The following is an 18,745-nucleotide window of genomic DNA, read 5'->3' on the forward strand; positions in this document are numbered from 1 at the left end:
ATATATGGAAATGTCGTTTGTCAAAATCTATATGTACCGTATTTTCATGACTATAAGGCGCACCACATTATAAGGCGCACTCTTAATGAATGACACTTTTTTTTGGAGGAAATGTAAGATTTTTAAGTGCGCCTTATAGTCGTGAAAATACGGTAAATATATATTTCAATGCATGTATTTTTCCTCTATTTATAAAAATTACAAATGATCTGATTCAATGAAATCATTCAGTCTTGTGATTTTATTCAATTATTCGTGATAAATTTCAATCTTCTGAATTTACTAGTTATATATGATAGTGGTTTTTTTTTGTTTTTTGGGGGAAAATACTATACATATGTTCATCTAATGCAGACACATTGACACATATATACACATGTAGAGGTACATTGCAAAGGATAGCCATTTACTGTAAAGCTCACTTTTAATGAGAGTTTTCAAATAACATTTTTTTTTTCTGTGGTGTCGTAATGCATATTGTCATTAAACAAAAAGTACTTTCCATTACAATTTGGTTGGACGCCAATGTCTATGTATCTAAAAGATTTTGTTATGGTGTCATCTTGTGGTGAATATTCTAAATTACAAGCACGTCAAATAAAATACAGGTTAACTCTATATTTTTTAAATTAATTAATAATCTAAAAATTAAACAATCAAATAGACATACTTATCCGTTTTATTAATATGTGTATCTTATTGAACATGTAAAAAACAAAGTGAATACCTTTCCTTTGCGCGACTACGACTGAAGATGAACAATGAATTAATTTTCTATTGCAAATATAGACAGAGGAGGGTATCCATAATCACACAACATGGACAGTTTACATTCTGACTTACATAGTACACATTTATGTCATGAGTGACAAGCCTGAGAAAACCTAGAAAAGCGTCGGGGAGAACATGAAAATCCAGATACGTACTCAGAACTGCGTGACAAACACTCCACTGGGTGACCAGGAAAAGCATGATAAAAAAAATAGCGTATGTACAACGTGTAGAGAAATACACACAAAAGAATGTGGTTTTGTAATATTCATGTGCAAATGAGGACTCACAAATTAAAACATACTCCTCCAAATGATTATAAACCACCAGTACGCAGTGAGCGAAGACATCAATGTTCCAGACGGTTGTGTCTTAGGGCCACGAGTCCCACTCTGCCTCGGAGGCACTGAGCTGTCAGGTGGATCAGTTGGCGAAAGAACGTAGTGATTATGCAGCATGACAGACTGAGGAGGTGAATGCCCTGCAAAGATGCTTTCATGGTTATCAGGACCACAACAAACAAAACCCAACTGCTAATGTGAATGTCAAGGTGGACTTAGACCAGCCCAGTCCAATTACTGACCTACAAATGCAGCCCTTCTGATCACACACACACGAGAGTAGCCAAAGTTTAAAAACAAGCACCTGCCACAGACACTTTCAACTTCTTTTTTTACCCTCTCCCATTTCCCAGTATACATAATGTTAGTAAAATGATTGCCTGGCAGGAATGACTCATACCTGGCACTAAAATGAGATAATAACCCGTTGTGAAATGCCAAAGCAGGATTTCTGCTCGAGTAAACTGCACACCAGGGCTCTTTCCCAGCCTGAGTGAAACCCACGTCATGTAGTTGCCTTCATTATCATAATCATAACTTCAACACCAGCACTTGGGAGGAAGGGGATGAGATTTCTTTTTTGGGTTAAGAGTTTTCTGTGACATATTTGCAACTGCCTGCTGCCATTTTAGTGGAAGACCAGCTCAGCGTTTCATCAAATCTTCAGGTTTGAGGAACAGCAACGGCATGTCATCCCCATGTGTGTTGCCCGTTGGCAACGTCTGCGGGCATGGCTGACATGCACATGTCCGCGTGTGATTGGAGTCGACGTGCTCTAACGGGCGATGGAGGCTCCTGTCAGTCTGATGTTCTTCTACTGCTATGTGCCAATGCAGATTGACAGAATGGTGTACTAGAGAAGGGCAGAGCTATATGGGTTGTTGTCTTCTTGCTTTTAGACCCCCAGGACGAGCACACCTCAGATGAGCAGCCACGGCTTACACCTTTGTCGGCCGATTGTTCTCATGAAGACATTCTGGTCTGCAGGAACGTGAGCCAAGCATACCGCTGCCAGGATGTAGACCTAAAAATTGGATGCCTGGCCAAAGATCAATGATCTTTGACCTTGCAGATGTTCTTCTGAATTTAGAGAGACTCAATTCTCATGTTCCTTTTTTCTGCACACTGCAATAGCTCAGAATGCTAGCCTATCTGGTGTCATACTGCCTCATTATCTGGACATTTTTCCTTTTAGGTGACAAATTAGGATGGAACTGTGTGTCTCTTAGTGCCATCTTCTTTTACCAGACTAACTTTATTTGATGCACTCAGCACTTACAGACAAATGTGAGCTCTCTGAATATCCCATTTCCAATTTGCAATACACTTATGTTAAAAGTGACGGATTGTAAATGATCTTTTATCAGGTTGTCTTTGTAGGTGCATTTTAGCCTCTGCAATTTTATGCTTACAAATGATATTAGCACTTGATCTAGTGCTTCAGTTGGGTTAACTTAATGAAGTGTTAAGAGTTTCCTGTGACATATTTATTTGTTATCTTGGAATGGATGTGTCATTTTAGTATAATTTCGTTTTTACTTTCTTAAGAGTTTCAATCACCAGTCTCACTTATTTTCTTCAGGCAGAGAGTGTTTTCTTATGAGTAGTGTGAGGAAGAGTAGAAATAGTTAACAAATCTTTCAGGGAGGATGTTTCAGTACTAATTGGAAAGTTTGTTTTGACGTGTTTAATAGTGGAATATTTATTGGGGTCCTGATCATATATTTTTGCATGTGAGTCTCCAAGTCTTCATTTTTTCAAATCTCCTAATACTGAGTCTCGAAAATCAGAAATTATATAGAAGGGTAAAAAGCATGAATTAGGCATCAGTGCAAGGTTAATTTATGGTATTTTTTTAATCGTTTTTTTCTTGTAGATTGGATTGGATAACTTTATTCATCCCGTATTCAGGAAATTTCATTGTGACAGTAGCAAGAGGGTGAGAATGCAGATACAGGAAAGGCATAGTTACACATAGTTACAAGTTAGACAATACAGTCGCAAAGGCCGCAGAACAACAAAGCAAAAGCACAAAGTCAAAAGCAAAGCATCAATCATTAAGAATCACCAAATCAAATCATTAAGACAGATGCATGTATTAATGACTTCCCAATTAGTAAAGCACATCATACAGAACAATTTAGTAAAGCACATCATACAGAAAAATTGCAAAAAGTTTTGGATGCTACAACCAAAAACTGGTCTGAAAAAAATAAATAAATAAAAAACCTATCCTACTTAAGAATAATTGTCATTCATCTTCAACATTTCTTATAAAAATTGCCTGACTTTCATTTATTTAAACTTAAGCAATAACGACATAAAATTATTTTATTACAATGCAAATTGAAAGATCCTCGAGTGTCTCTCTCTTACCGGAATCCAGGTGTCTCACTGGGTTCCGCCCACTGCTCCCAGTCATCATTACAGGAGAAGCCCCCACCTCCACCCTTCTCTCCTCTGCCTGACTTTGCAGTCTGTGGCCCAACAGAACTCAGCGGTCATGGCTGCTAGTCTGATCCACCACGGCTCCCCAACTCCTGGATACACGTCCACCAACGTGCCAATCATCATGCAGACGGATTCAAGGGATAAATGGAGCAAAAAGATGGACTTTCTCCTGTCTGTCGTGGGCTTTGCTGTGGACCTGGGAAATGTTTGGAGGTTTCCTTATATATGTTACCAGAATGGTGGCGGTAAGATTCTTTTAAGTTTACCATTTTTACTTACTGGATCTTAAGTTTTTGTATGTAGCTGGTAGTCTGTAGAATAACCTTAAAATAATATGAAAGTGCGCACACCACTGTCCAAGGTGCTGAAAATGGCTCATTACAGGTGGGAGGGGGCATGGTTTCAGGAAAAAAGGACTTTGATAAACTCATTTTGGGTGAATTATAGAATACAAGGAAATCGTCTTCAATTACATTTTACAAGTCTACACTTGATTTTATTAGCTAATTCAAAACAAAATGTAAGCAGGTTTTAAGTAGGGTAATTCTTAATATATAAATATTAAAATAATTTGTAAAGTACTACAGTCAAGTTGACTCAAAAATGATTTGTTTATAGAATGAGTTTAGACATAATCATCGGAAATTCTATCTGTAAACCACACTTAACAATAACATTAAAAGCAGAAAAAATAAAAGAATGTCACATTTTACTTTAGATTAAAGCTTCTTAAGCATCCTCACTTTTCCTTACCAGTGAAACTGCAAACTATTTTAACACTTCTCCTTGAGTAAAGTCATTTTACCATTGGCTTGTGTGCATTTGTGTACGTGTTCGAGTGCAGGAGCTTTTCTTATCCCTTATATTCTGATGGCCATCTTTGGGGGAGTGCCACTCTTTTATATGGAGCTGGCTCTAGGACAGTTCCACAGAACCGGTGCCATATCAATATGGAAACACATCTGTCCCATTTTCAAAGGTAATCCACAAACACCAACATGAAAAAGTGCAGTGAAATGGTTTTAATAATTTTGCCCTCATTATGCGGCGTATAATGTAATCAAAATATAACTAGATAACCACAGACTCTTTAAAAAATATAAAGTATCAACTGCAATACTGCTTTCTTTTGTGTTTTAGGTATTGGATATGCCATTTGCGTCATCGCTCTTTATGTTTCCTTCTATTACAACACCATCATCGCATGGGCTCTCTTCTACTTCTACTCCTCCTTCTCCACCATCTTGCCGTGGACAAACTGTGACAATGCGTGGAACACGGATAATTGCACTAATTATTTTGGCATGGATAACGTCACCTGGACGAATTCTTCCCGATCTCCAGCAGAGGAATTTTACACGTAAGTGCATGTAAGTGTTTGTATTTAAATGATTACAGTGGAATAGTTTTGCTTTGCGCTTGTGGATTATCTGGTAATGGCAGGATGCGTTCCTTCCTGACAGGAGAAACGTCCTTGAAATCCACAAGTCCTCGGGCCTGGCCAATGTGGGAGGTGTTCGCTGGCAGCTGATGCTCTGCCTTTTTCTCATTTTCACGATAGTTTACTTCAGTCTGTGGAAGGGGGTGAAGACATCTGGAAAGGTAACACATTGTTATTTCTTTTTTCTTTTCTAACAAGACAAGGGATGGTTTCTCATCTTTGCCTGCAGGTTGTGTGGGTGACAGCCACTTTGCCCTACATTGTCCTATTGATCCTGTTGATCCGTGGTGCCACTCTCCCAGGAGCTTGGAAAGGAGTGGTATTTTACCTCAAACCAAATTGGGAGAAGCTGCTGGAAACCAGTGTGAGTCATTTTTGGTCTCCCAGAAGGAAACAAATCTAAAGCAGTGCTAATCCTTTATTTTACAGATATTAGCTACCTCTGTTTACTTCAGGAGATCTTTTTGCCACTTCTGTAATCATTTTTGTACACTTTTCTCATAAATTAATACTCTACTTTATCACAGGCATTACAAATGGGAAGTAGCATTTTAATCACAATTGATTTAAAACAATCCTAAGTAATAATTTGGGTTATGGAAGTTTTGGTTGCCTGGAAATGTTTTTTTTTTAATCAAATAAATATAAATTGAGTTGTAAATCAATCTCTAATATCATTTGAAAATATGAAACCCCAGCAATGTCAAAACACAGAATGAAAATAATAGTATGATTTTTTCTGTGATCCCTTGATAGACACAGTAAAAAGCTTCTCTCTGGCTCTCTGAGACAGTCTGGTAAAACCTGTGTGCGCTTTGGTTGGAGGCGAATATGTATGAGAAGAAATGAGATGCATAAATAAGCTAGAGAGCGGCATAATAAGATGCATAATTGGTTTAGATTTTCTGCTCATTAACAAACGCCTCCCTTTTCTGACTCACAACACTGCCCTCTTCTTTTTAACACACTGCTCTTCAGATCTCCCAGTGTACAGCTGGTTGACAACAAGGCAGCCACAGTATATGCAAAACTGACACAATATTACTTCTCCTCCATACACACAATTACACATACCTTGGGGGAAAAAGGGGTGATTGATGAATTACTGGGAATTTCAGCCAGATTTCTTTTCATTTTGTCACAGCTCACTATTGTCTTTGCAGACTTAAATTTCCTTTTCACTCTTTTTCAAGGTGTGGGTGGACGCTGCTGCTCAGATCTTCTTCTCTCTTGGTCCAGGCTTTGGAGTGCTACTGGCACTCTCCAGTTATAACCCTTTCTCTAATAATTGTTATCGGTAAGAACTGACTTTTCTGTTTGAACTATTCTGAGCACAATTGAACACGCTTCTTTTCAAAATTTTTTTAAATAATAAAAAATGTTTTTTTTTACCATTTGGTTTATTTATTGGGATTTCTTCAAAACTGCACTAGTTTCACTGCTTAAAAATATCTACCAAATTATGTCGAGCCATTGATATTCATTGTCATTTTCCATCCTGAAAACATAAAATACCACTTTAACAAAAAGGTAATTTGACAGGCTGTGTTTTTGTACCTCAGAATGATGTACCTACATTTTATTTGGAAAACTGTTCATGTTCTAATGCAATATTATTCATTTAATGTTTTCTCATTATTCATATTGAGGGTTTTCTGTACAATTTTCAACTCACATAATGTAGTTATCATTTACTTCGGTAGAACCGGAACGCAACGTGACAGAAGATGAGATTCCAGAATTTGGAAAGGACAAAAGAAATCATTTATAAATCCAGCATCTGGTTTTTAAGAAGTTTTTTTAGACAAATGTGTATGATTTCTTTTCTGTTGTTTTAGTGACGCCATTGTGACCAGTTTGGTCAACTGTCTGACCAGTTTCATCTCAGGGTTCGTCATCTTTACAGTGCTGGGGTACATGGCCGAGATGAGAAAAGTGAAGGTTGAGGATGTGGCCAAAGATAAAGGTGAACCCACGACACTCAAAATGACCCATAATTACACGGAACTCACATTCATGTTGTCATGATCGCAGGTCCCAGTTTACTTTTCATCACCTACCCCGAGGCCATCGCCAACATGGTGGGCTCAACTTTTTTCGCAATTATATTTTTTGTCATGATGATCACACTGGGGCTTGACAGCACGGTATGACCAAATATTGCTTTTAACCATTACGCCTTTAAAGCAAATAAATACTGTATTATATTGTTACTTAAGGAGTCACATTGGGAAGAAGTGCATATTTCCATTAGAATAGTTGTGGTAGTAATATACGCATTTTCTGTGATAGTTGAAATATTGTGACGCCAGAGTCAATTTGATTCTTTATTTGTTTCAGTTTGGTGGGCTGGAAGCCATCATCACGGCTGTGTTGGATGAATACCCTGATCGTTTTTCTCAAAGACGAGAACTCTTTGTCCTTTGTTTGGTGGTGGTCTGTTTTCTAGGCTCTTTGAGTACTCTTACTTATGTAATTAAAATAAATGGCCACTTGTTTGTCCTTTAATGAGCTGCATTGGCAGGTTTTAGGAGGAAAACATTGACTTGACATTGGTTAATTGACAGGGTGGTGCCTATGTTGTCAAGCTGCTAGAGGAGTTTGGCGTCGGATGTTCCATCATTGCCGTGGGATTTCTTGAGGCCATTGCGGTTTCTTGGTTCTATGGTAAGCACAAAATTGAGAGCGTTTTTTTTCTCGAGAATCAACTGTAATATTATAATCCACAATGTTTTTTCTCTTACCTATCTTGCTTTCAGGTATCAACAGATTCAGCAACGATGTTCAAGCCATGCTGGGCAAAGCCCCGGGAATGTTTTGGAAGGTGTGCTGGGTTGCCATCAGCCCCGCCTTTCTTGCGGTAAGAAGAAAAATAGAACCATTTATGTCTAAAATGCCTTTCCTATTTCTGCATCCTCACCCTCTTGCTACTGTGACAACGAAATTTCCCGAATACGGGATGAATAAAGTTATCCAATCCAATCCAAACTGTTCAGGAATATTATTTATTTTTTTACAAAATGGATATGTAAACAAAGATTATAGTATATAAACCCAACTGTGTATCAACTATTGATAAATTGTAATTTTTTCCATGTTTGCCCTCCATTTTCAGTATATCATGGTGAGTTCCCTGCTGAAAGCCCCACTACTTACATTGTTTGACTACAAGTACCCCGACTGGAGCATCACGGTTGGGTACATCATTGGCTTTTCGTCCCTAATGTGGATCCCCATTTACATGGTATACAAAATGGTGTGGACACCAGGATCTCTCAAACAGGTCTGTAAAAATAAGAAATAAGTCTGGAAAAATGTGAGCGTGGATTCGCTTCATATTCTCAATAGAACTACCTTTTAACTGACAGAGGCTGGCAGTGTGTCTGAGACCCGAGAGGACCTTGCCAGACATTCACGCCGACAGCCTAACCATGGCCATCGTTCCATAGAAAATAGTGCATTTGAAAAAAGAAATCTTGTCTGTCTTGTATTTGACAACTTTTATCTATGGCATAATGACTGTTGTTCAGCCTGTGTGGTCAGTTTGGGTCCAGTTTCTATTTGGTGAGTTAAACAAGGCACACCTGAATTAAAATGGAAACATTTGCTATATTGTAAACAAAAAAATGTACTTGTGTTCACTGATATAGTTGAAAACCAGGAGTTTACACACATGAGAGAATTTTTTTCCTCTCTCGCTTTCTGTTATGATATCACTTTTCCTCTTTCAGGTCAATTAGAGTCACTCAAGTTATCTCTAACAGCTAAATGCCAAATGATGAGAGGAAGATTTTTAAATAATAATATCTGTGTCTTCTTTCAAAGTTAGCAGTTTGCTGACATAAACTAGGTCTACAATGACGTGTTTTAGTCATGATTATGTGAACATCTTGTTTTAAAACCCTCTTGAGTGATTGTAGTGATCAATTGATATTAAAAAAATGTTGTTATTGTCTTTTTGAATACATTTCTAAAAATAATTTTCCTGGACACTGCACAGTTGGGGTGAGGTGTCATCAATTATAATTCATTTTATAATATAGTCCATCAAAACAGATAGCAAACAGCTTAAAACAACAACAAGCTGCAAGGCCTAGAAGAACACACATGTAACCACGTGTATTATGTAAGATCCACTAAAGGATATTTTTTTAAAGTAAGGAACCCATGACTTCAAAGATGGCTGATAGGAACATAGACAGAAGCGTAAAGTACTTTATAACATATATGATCTACCATCACGATCAAAGCTGCTTTGTGTCATTGACTATTGAAGTAGACAACAGGTACACATAAAAGAGCTTTCTAAAATGGCTGCTTCTCTCTTACCTAACATGAGGCACTTGACACAGAGTAGAAGAGAAATATATATATATATATATATATATATATATATATATATATATATATATATATATATATATATATATATGTATATATATATATACCAAATAGAAAATAAAACAAAATGAATGGGATGCATTTATGAGGAAAAACAGAAAATGTGTCATTAAAGACTGAACATTAGGGAAAGTCAAATTTGTTGACATTCTTTTCTTCTGAGAAATAGCCTACTCCATTTTACTCATGACAATTACATAAGCTTATAACCTCAAGGAGCTTGACCTTTAAATCATTTCTTGATTGCTCTTTGACATTTACGAGATTAGAAATGCGATGAAGGCCTGACACTTTCAAGTTGCTTCCCAGTGAGATGCGAGTTATTATAATGTATTACTGTCCTGCTGTTTACCTATTTGTACCATGGATTAAGAGAAAGTAAATTAAAATAAACTTTTGTGATGATTACATCTTGAGACGGGTTTTCTTTAACAAATTTACATTAAGAACACAAATGGCGGGGGAACACCCTGAATCGATTGCCATCCAATCGCAGGGCTCGTTGAAATGTGACAAACTTATTTTATTTTAGAAATCACATAGCTTAACTCTTGCTGCCTTTGATGACAAGAAGTGTCCAATCCATTTGAACTGGAAGAGGCCGGATGTCTATTGCTGCCAAAAGTTGTTTTTAATATAAATTTGCCTTTTTCTTACCTCAATAAACACATACTCTTTGACTTGGACTTGTAGTAAATAAACTAAACTAATTAGAATTTATGAATAGATGCCTACTGTTGTGACTACTCCTCTTAAAATAGTTATAATTGAATTATACTGAATTGGATGCTTTTATTGTCAGTATAATAGGATTTAAAGCTTAACCACGAAGTGCACAGATAAGAATAACAAACAAACAAATAATAAAATAATAATAATAAAATAATTAGTCACATAAAAAGTACTCAACAACATAAATAAGTAGGTAAGTGCACAAATAAAAACAACAAACAAACAAAAAGATAAATAACCAATTGATAATAATAAACAAATTATATATATATATATATATATATATATATATATATATATATATATATATATATATATATATATATATATAATCAACATAATAAACAAGTGGTAGTCAACATGAATAAGTGCTGGTTACATAAATAAGTACAAAACGTGACTGCGGAGTTTTAGTCCAAGTGCAAGATAAGAAATGAGTCTTTATTAGGTCCTCCTCGGTTTGAGTTCGACATTTGAGTTATTAGATTGTCGGATTTAGGACCCTGATTTCCCACAGCAGAAGCAGGTTTATCATCCTCCTCTTCCTCATCACCATCATCATCATCATCATCATCGTCATAACCACCATTTTTACTACCGCTGTGATGCTAGGTGTCGTCCCGCAGGCATTATTCATGTCACTAATTTTTTTGGCGGATGGAGAGGACGACGACGAGTTTTCAGTGGGCGAAAGATCTTACGTGGTCTTACGCAAGCAAAATTTGGGTAAGAAATAAACGCTGATTGTAAGCACGGCTCATTCATTCTAAATGATTTCCGGATGGGCGACCACGCCTTTTCTATGTTTTGGGGGATTTTATTGCTCTTTTTTTAATAGTCGCAAATCAAATGAATACTACAAAAGCTTTAGAAATGAATGATTGTTGTCGTTTGGCTACAGTCACGCTGGGAAGCGTCGTTGGCGTCCTCCTGCTGCTGATGATCATCATGGCCGTGTGCGTCTACAAGCCCCTCTCCAGGCGGTGAGGTGGTCTCCACCCCATTTCCATGGAAATGAAAACTTACAAGATGCAAGTTCAGGCTCCCTTCAATGCTCATCGGATTTCCCAGCTGCGGAAGTCTTCACAATGACTTAAGTGGCAGTACCACTTGCATATTTATTTGGGACATCTAATACTCACTTTAAGCCATATTTGAACACAATGCATATTTAAGTTAAATATGAGTTCATTGCAAAGCACTGTGTCATTTTTTCAGGGTATTTTACCAAATTATGTTTATTTTTTCCATGACATTACTCATGTTGTGTGCCCTGGTTTATAGAGAAAAATACACCTAGTATACAGTAATCCCTCGTTTGTCGCGTCTTCACTTATTCAATACTTAGTGATTTTTCCCACTATTAATTATTAATTTTTTTGAAAGTTCATAAAAATGTGAAAATCCACGCTGAAACTCGTAAGCGGAAGCCACTTTTGCTACTAGGACTCAACGCTGAAGAAAAAAAAAAGTTCTAATAGGGGTGACCCTACTTTAATTTTTCGATTATAAAGTATTTCATTTTGAGCTGCTTATCCTCACAAGGGCCACGGGGGGTGCTGGAGCCTATCCCAGCCAACTATGGGACAGCCTGAATCAGTGGCCTGCCAATCGCAGGACACAGGAGACGGACAACTATTCACATTCATACCTAGGGGCAATTCAGTGTTCAACCAGCCTCCCAAACATGTTTTTTAAATGTGGGAGGAAACAGGAGTACTCAAAGAAAACCCACGCAATCCCAGGGAGAACATGCTAACTAATGTTAGTTTCTATTTTAAATTAATGTAACAAAACAAAAACACAACTGTCATTACGTGCATACATTCACAAATTGCCATGAGAGTTATGGAAATAAAGTGCTTTTATTTTATGAACAGCTGCAGCTCAAATGTTACAAAGATCTCAACTGACAAGTTTTTTTTTTCTTTAAGGTTGTCAAAATATCACTTTTCACCACGTACCAGAGGTTAAGATTTACAGAGCGTGCTGGTCATAGTGGTTGGTCATATGTAAAATCATGAGGCTGAGTGGTTATTCAACATCTTGGTGGGTTAAACTTTCTGCCTATCTGATAATAAACTAAAACTTCATTTAGTTATAAGTGACACTTGCTAAATTTTCTGTCAACTAACAGACAAACTCTGTTGGCACATGCTGGAACACAACAAATTAAACACAAGGTTTGGAGTTTGTGGCTACAGAGGAACAAGAATGGCTGAGCGCCTTAAGGAATAGCGGAAAAAAACGTCCTTTTTTATATTTTATACTGAGGCATCATAAAAAAAAAAAATCATACAAAAGCCACTTTAAATAAAGAAATAAAAAAATCAATATATACAATTGCTGCAGAAATCGGGATTTTCTTGCAGTATTTTTTTCCTTGGCCTTCTAATAGGTACAAGACACCTGGGTGTACTTTTAATTAGTAGTACATATAGCAAAGATGTATGAGAAACTAACAGTGGTTTAGATCGGTTATCAAAAAAAGGGGTTTGCCTAACTTCACCCTGAGATTTCCGTTAACCAATATGAATGACTTCTTGCATGAAACCCTCCGTGGTTTTCAACAAAACAATTGTATCGAGGATTTAAAAATCGGAGCCATATAATGAAAATACTCTGCTATGACATTAAAGCTGCATTCACACCAAAGTTAAACTGTTGCACAAAAATGCCTTGCTCACGCTACTTATTTTCAAAAGAAGTTTTGTGCGATCATGCACAACACATGTTGCCCTAAAGTCGACGTCTGCGAAATCAAACAACTCGACTTAAATATTTTTTTGTCGTAATGTTACAACATGACTTTAATCATGTAATGTTATAACTATTTTCGTAGTCGACCGTTTTTCATCCTTTGTTCGACCTTTTGTTGACCGGCTTCGGTAGCTAAAAACAGGGCGCCGGTCACCCGTCACACAACGAGAAAAAAACTGCGGCCGGTGTGAACGCAGCGGAGATAAAGGAGAACGCCTACTTGTGCGGAGTTACCTGACATAGTTATTTTTGTTAACATTCTCATGAGCTGCCTTAAGGCTGAGGTAAGATGGGGCTGCCTTTAAAAGTACTGAAAACCCACAACACCTCATAGCCTATCATTGATCGAGCTGTAAGACGGAGATTCAGCATCTAGATATGGAATAACGTAAGACCCCTTACCCAAAACACCCTTTAAAAAGTTAACAAGAATTTTGCCTGAGCAACACCAGGCGGTTAAAGGGAAAAGCTGCAGTTGCATAGAAGGAGGGAGTTGAATAATGATGTGAGGTGGCCACCTTGGGATATTTATCGATTCCCTCTTCATCCTTCTACTTCTCAGTTAGCGATAGCTGCAAAATCTTCTCCAACTCCTCCTCTTCTTGCTTCCTTAGCCGATCTTCTCGCTCTTGAGCTCGTACGGAGAGCTCCATGGCCAAGTGGAGCTCTGAGTCGTGGCTTGAGGTTGAGAAGGTGCTCGTGGGGCTGGAGGTGTCGCCGAAATCCACTAGCACCCCCTCGGGGATACTCCTGAAATGACAGCAGACACAGATCATTGGTAAAATGGATTGCGTGCCTCAAATCTAATCCAGAAATGTGATCCTTCGTGACTACTCTTTAAAATAGTGTTCTAGGAGATCATTGAAATGCACTTAACTGTTCCAAAACCAACTTTTTGTTCATCAATCAATGCGCACACAACAAAGAGTACGCTATTCCACTTGACGTCAAACTTATTTTTTCAGGGTTCGCATTGTAGTTGAGGCTTTCTGACTCTGAACCATGATAAACCATGATGAATTTGTCAATTTGTGTAAATATTTTACCATTAACAGAATTTATGGGACATTTGTTTCTTGTTATAAAATTAAAATGTGCCTCAACATTGGTTGAAAATACTAATAACCAGTGTCTCACTGGCCACCATGTGGATTTCCTCTAAAAATTGTAATAAAAGTATAATTGACAGCAAAATAAACTACATCTCATTCTAGCATGGAAAGGCCACCTGTCACTCTGGCTGTTGATCATGACATCAGTGTTTTCGCTGTGTACGTCATCGCCTATTCCCTCCTGCAGTGACACAAGGTGGCAAACATTGCAAATACATGGGTGACGGAAGATGAAAAATAAATGTACGATACAAACAAGGTGACATTCCACCTGTTCAGGGACAATTTGAGAATCCAAGAGACTTTGATGGATGGCATACTGCAAAAACTCCTCGTCATTAGTAGACACAGTAGCGAGACGGCTGCCCCCTCTGCGGTGGTAGTTGTCGGGTATTGCAAATACAGACGGACACACCTGAAAGATTTGAGGTTCTGGAAGAACATGAAAAACACATTTAAGGAAACGACAATCTAACTTGTTTAGTTATACAATTAAGAGTATTCCTTCCTACCTGCGGGTTCTTCATCCTCGCCTGAGGATGGTGTGGCTGCTGGTGTTATGTTGGCTTCCTCTTCAGTACTGCATTTATTAACATTCCCAAAAGTAATCCTTGCATTCAGCACGTGAAATAAAGGAATCTCTGAAGAACAGAGTAGTTGACATTATTTTGATGTTTTGCTCCACCCCCTGGACAAAGTCAGTTCCCTGACTCCCAACGCAACGGCAATCACCAATTTTGATAGGAAATCCAGGAGGGAATTTCAGCGTGACAAAGTCTCGCAGCCGCGCAAAATGCGAGCTGGTTCGAGCCATCAGGTCAATGATGGGGGTCACCTGTTCCACCAAGGACAGGGGGTGTTCTTCGCTCATCCACAATGTGCCTTTAAACCTGCGCGAGAAAGGAAAGCAACGTCAATGCCGATACCGTCGAAAATTGGGTGACGGAGGTTCTTCGAGGATGCTGTCTAACTTCTGTGTTCGGACGCTCAGCTCAATCGGTCGGCCAATGTCTCGGTTTCCCAAATCGAAATTGGGGTCGAAATATTCTTCTGGAGTGATGGCTGTGGGATTTGTGGCAGTTGCATATTCAAGCGTCAGGTCCTGGAAGAGCAAGCAAGCACACAACTCATCAGATTGTGTGAAATACAACTTGTAAATTCAGTCACCGACAGAAAAGATGAGTGGCAACTGTACAATACACTAAGATCCAACAAGAGCTTTTTAAAAATGTTTCATTGCCATGCTCCTTAAAGTATAGAAAAAGATTACCCCTTGTGCACTTATGTGCTGTTCAACTGTCCCAACCAGAGACTCCAAGATGTTCCTTTCACCTTTTAAAAGAGTTATATTAATATACAAGACAGATATTGATGTATATCTATTATTAAAAGACAATTGAAATAAGTCCTATGTGTCTTAGAGGGAACCTGCTGTGGACAATGAGTTTATAATTTACGGTGGTAAGAATAGTGTAGTGTTTACACTACTACAGTATTGGTACAATACAGTACAAATAAAGTAAATTGTCCATATGTCCACTTTTAAGGCAGAGATAGTAAAATTGTCTTTTACATACTCTTGATCCTGGCTTTTTCTTCATCCGTTAGATGTTCAGTCCTCGTTCTGATAACCACATTTACGTTGTTCACGCTGAAAACCTAAGAAAGTCATGTCAAAGTAATTAACAGACATCATTGGCTTTAGAATCACACCCGTTTGTTTTTTCTCTTTGGTTATATAAGAAAATCATGTTTTTAAACCTTTGTTTCAAATCCATTGACTAATTCAGTTTTATCTGTCCTCCAGCCCCAAATTCCAGACTTGTTCCTATCAAATGACAAAAACAAAGTTCATCGTTAAACAGAAGTGGCCCACGTACTCTAATTTAAAATGAAATGACGCGTACTATAAAAATCTATATTACAGATCATTTTCTGACCCACTCTCTGGTAAGAAAATGTTTTATTGGTGTTTATTGCAAATGTTCCATATTGCAAAGAAGCTAACAGCCAATTGAATTGAACAAAATCCCACCAACGTTTAACGCTAAGCTCGAATTGCAACTTGTGCGAAAGAAATGAAGACACTTGCCTCTCAAAAGCAATGTACTTTGTATCCAAGTAGGTGTTGACAATTGGAGTAGTCAACCTTTTGGCCACTTCCTGTTCAGCCGGTTGCATTGACTCCAGTGTGACATCTTCCATCTCCTGGGATATTAAGAAACGCTCTACGTCTACCACTTGATCATCATGGTTCACCTCCATCAACTCTGCGCAAGAATCTGCCAAGGAAATTGTTTAGTTCTATTTTCCATGTCATATAAAGTCTTTTTTTTATGTACACACAGACACACCGTCTCCTTTGAAAAGGTAGCTCCGTCGCCCTCTGATCCAAGTCATATTCTCAAAGCCTAAAAGAGTTGCATCCACACGCAAGCTGGCTCCACTTTTCCAGATGCGACACACATCGCTTGGGCAAACCCGGGACACAAGAGGGACTGAGAAGAACAATAAAATGAAAAAAACACTATGAGTCACTTTAATAAAAGAGCTAAAAAATGTAGTCATCCCAGTAGTGGCCTCTGCGTGAATGTATGTGCATATTTTCAAATGTGCAGGAATATATTTACAGTCCTGACCCTCAACTTCCTAAAAAATACAAAAAAAGTAGGACAATATTTGCACACTTACTCCAGCTGGTGAATTCCCACTTCATTTCCATATAGAAGTCTGGAGACTGGGGATGAAATATACAAATAAAGCAACTAGTTTGTTTTGGAAATTGAATTAAATCTTGCTGAAAACAAAAGGAAAATTCATTATGTGTTAAGTTCAACCTCTCGGATCTTTGACAAAAGCTGAGGGACACCTTCCAAAGCAGTGGATGCCTTTAAATAGTCTCTCCGTTGAAGGACTAACTGAACCATCTCTGGATCTCCCGTGCTGACGGCTTCCTGCAGGACTAAATACACATTTATAGATATTAAAAAACAAAAAAAGACTTTAAACCAAGCCATATTAATTATGCTAGAGATACCAATATGTCAAAACGGAACTGCATGTGGAGATTAAAAACAAACCTGTCCAGTTAGTGGCATTTTCTTTAGTAACTTGAGCTCCATGCCTCAGGAGGACTCTCACAGACTCCATGTGTCCCAGTGACACAGCCAAGTGGAGGGGTGTCCGACCTCTCGGATCCACAGTTTCAATGTCATTCTGAAGAAAAGAAAATCAAAAACAAACTTATTTCAAGAAATATCACAAAAAGGGGAACCGAACGTAAGAGTTACGGAATGTACAGTCAATCGAAGTACACAGAGTCCAGTGAGTGATATCAATGGTCCCCTCTAACAATACACAGCTGTTGTGTAATGACAATAAAGGCTTTTGATTTGATTCGAACACATTTTCAAATAATCTGAGATGTGGTTGCATAAATTTGCACACCCATGCACTTTGATTTGCACAGCCACAAGAAAATTTTATTTGCACTCTCAAATTTTAGGGCCCTGTAAACGCAATACAAAGGTCAGATGCTTTAGTAGGTGTCATTATTCACATTTTCCCAGAAAACTGACGTTAGAAATGTTCCTAAATCACCTTAATTTCGGTTTTCATTCTAGCTGTTATTTTCCTGCTTTTTTCCACTTTCTATTTTGTTCAACTTTTTCTTCCAAGTAATCCATAGAACAATATTTTATTAATGCTCTACAACTAGAGGGTTAGAAAACATCAATGTGAGCTTTAAAAAAAAATTAAACTCAAGCACGACACGCCAAATTTTTTAGCATTTTTCAAATAAATTTAAAATTCAGTAAATGATATTAGGTTAAATTGATAGGTATTCGTATTCAGGATGTCTGGAGCAATCAAAATTAGCCATGCTAGATTTTTCAGATGAGATGAGAAAAAAGGAATACACATACATCACTCGGATGTAAAATGTGTCTTGAATAAAAATGTACCTGATCACTCTAAATCAGAAACAGTGAAAATATGCAAACTACCAAACATGCAGGGCAATCGTTGAAAGATTTGGTGGTGCACAGTACTAGTGGAGGCGATCATTTTTCTTCCTCTAGCAAATTCCTAGCTTTGATGAGCTAACAATCATTAGTGCCTTCCATTTGGGGCTAGACAGCTACTTTACTAACCTGTAGCAATGTAATTTGCTGCTCCAGCTTCCTATAATTATTCTCCCAGACTGCGGAGTGCAGTGGGAACTCCGTTCGGATGTCTTCGCTAACATTAACTGTAGACATATTCGCCTCGCCGTGCGTGCAACCTTACAGCAACGTTAGCGAGCTTCTTCTAGACACGACCAGGGCGAAAGCCTATGTCTTCTCCCATGCAACAACTACAATTATCCGTCATGACGTCGACATTTTCCGAAAAATAAATCAAAATAGATCGTCTCATTAGACTCACGCGAAAAGCTTCCCCAAAACAAAAGTTTGAACAAGGAAGTGAATGGAAGAGTCCATCGCAGTGGCAGGGGTGGTCGAGCAAGAAGTAAAGTCGAGTCAAATAGATATGTGTATAATTTATTTATTTCGGGAAAGTATCCAAGATTTTAAAATTGTCTTAATTTCATAAAAATGTATTGGTGATGCGATGAAGATTAAATTGTTTTGCAAATAAAAATAGTGAACTCGTTAGTTCTAGAGCGGATACGTCCATTGAGGTCATAGCAGGGGTGTCAGAATATTTGTCTGTGTAATGTGCCATCAAAACAT

The 18,745-nt window shown here is 37.9% G+C and overlaps 2 protein-coding genes and 1 long non-coding RNA gene across 3 annotated transcripts; 2 read left to right on the forward strand and 1 right to left on the reverse strand.

Moving 5' to 3' along the window:
• Window positions 1–3,555: 3,555 nt before the first annotated feature.
• slc6a4b (solute carrier family 6 member 4b) lies at window positions 3,556–8,959 on the forward strand. Its single transcript, XM_077600518.1, has 13 exons — window positions 3,556–3,808; window positions 4,408–4,542; window positions 4,704–4,923; window positions 5,027–5,165; window positions 5,234–5,368; window positions 6,198–6,301; window positions 6,843–6,970; window positions 7,039–7,151; window positions 7,345–7,476; window positions 7,572–7,671; window positions 7,764–7,864; window positions 8,120–8,287; window positions 8,373–8,959. The coding sequence occupies exons 1-13, from the start codon at window positions 3,616–3,618 to the stop codon at window positions 8,451–8,453; spliced, it is 1,749 nt and encodes a 582-aa protein (XP_077456644.1). The 5' UTR covers window positions 3,556–3,615; the 3' UTR covers window positions 8,454–8,959.
• A 1,711-nt stretch (window positions 8,960–10,670) lies between these two features.
• On the forward strand, window positions 10,671–11,447 carry LOC144074712 (uncharacterized). Its single transcript, XR_013300364.1, has 2 exons — window positions 10,671–10,863; window positions 11,039–11,447. It is a non-coding gene; the product is annotated as an uncharacterized LOC144074712 (long non-coding RNA).
• A 536-nt stretch (window positions 11,448–11,983) lies between these two features.
• ankrd13a (ankyrin repeat domain 13A) lies at window positions 11,984–18,512 on the reverse strand. Its single transcript, XM_077601275.1, has 15 exons — window positions 18,164–18,512; window positions 17,090–17,225; window positions 16,847–16,971; window positions 16,701–16,746; window positions 16,364–16,507; window positions 16,102–16,291; window positions 15,771–15,837; window positions 15,587–15,668; window positions 15,280–15,341; window positions 14,981–15,111; window positions 14,742–14,899; window positions 14,522–14,650; window positions 14,281–14,441; window positions 14,126–14,190; window positions 11,984–13,647 (listed from the first exon to the last, which is right to left on the reverse strand). The coding sequence occupies exons 1-15, from the start codon at window positions 18,269–18,271 to the stop codon at window positions 13,449–13,451; spliced, it is 1,803 nt and encodes a 600-aa protein (XP_077457401.1). The 5' UTR covers window positions 18,272–18,512; the 3' UTR covers window positions 11,984–13,448.
• Window positions 18,513–18,745: the final 233 nt, after the last annotated feature.

Source organism: Stigmatopora argus, chromosome 5 (assembly GCF_051989625.1).
Source record: "Stigmatopora argus isolate UIUO_Sarg chromosome 5, RoL_Sarg_1.0, whole genome shotgun sequence".
NCBI lineage: Eukaryota > Metazoa > Chordata > Actinopteri > Syngnathiformes > Syngnathidae > Stigmatopora > Stigmatopora argus.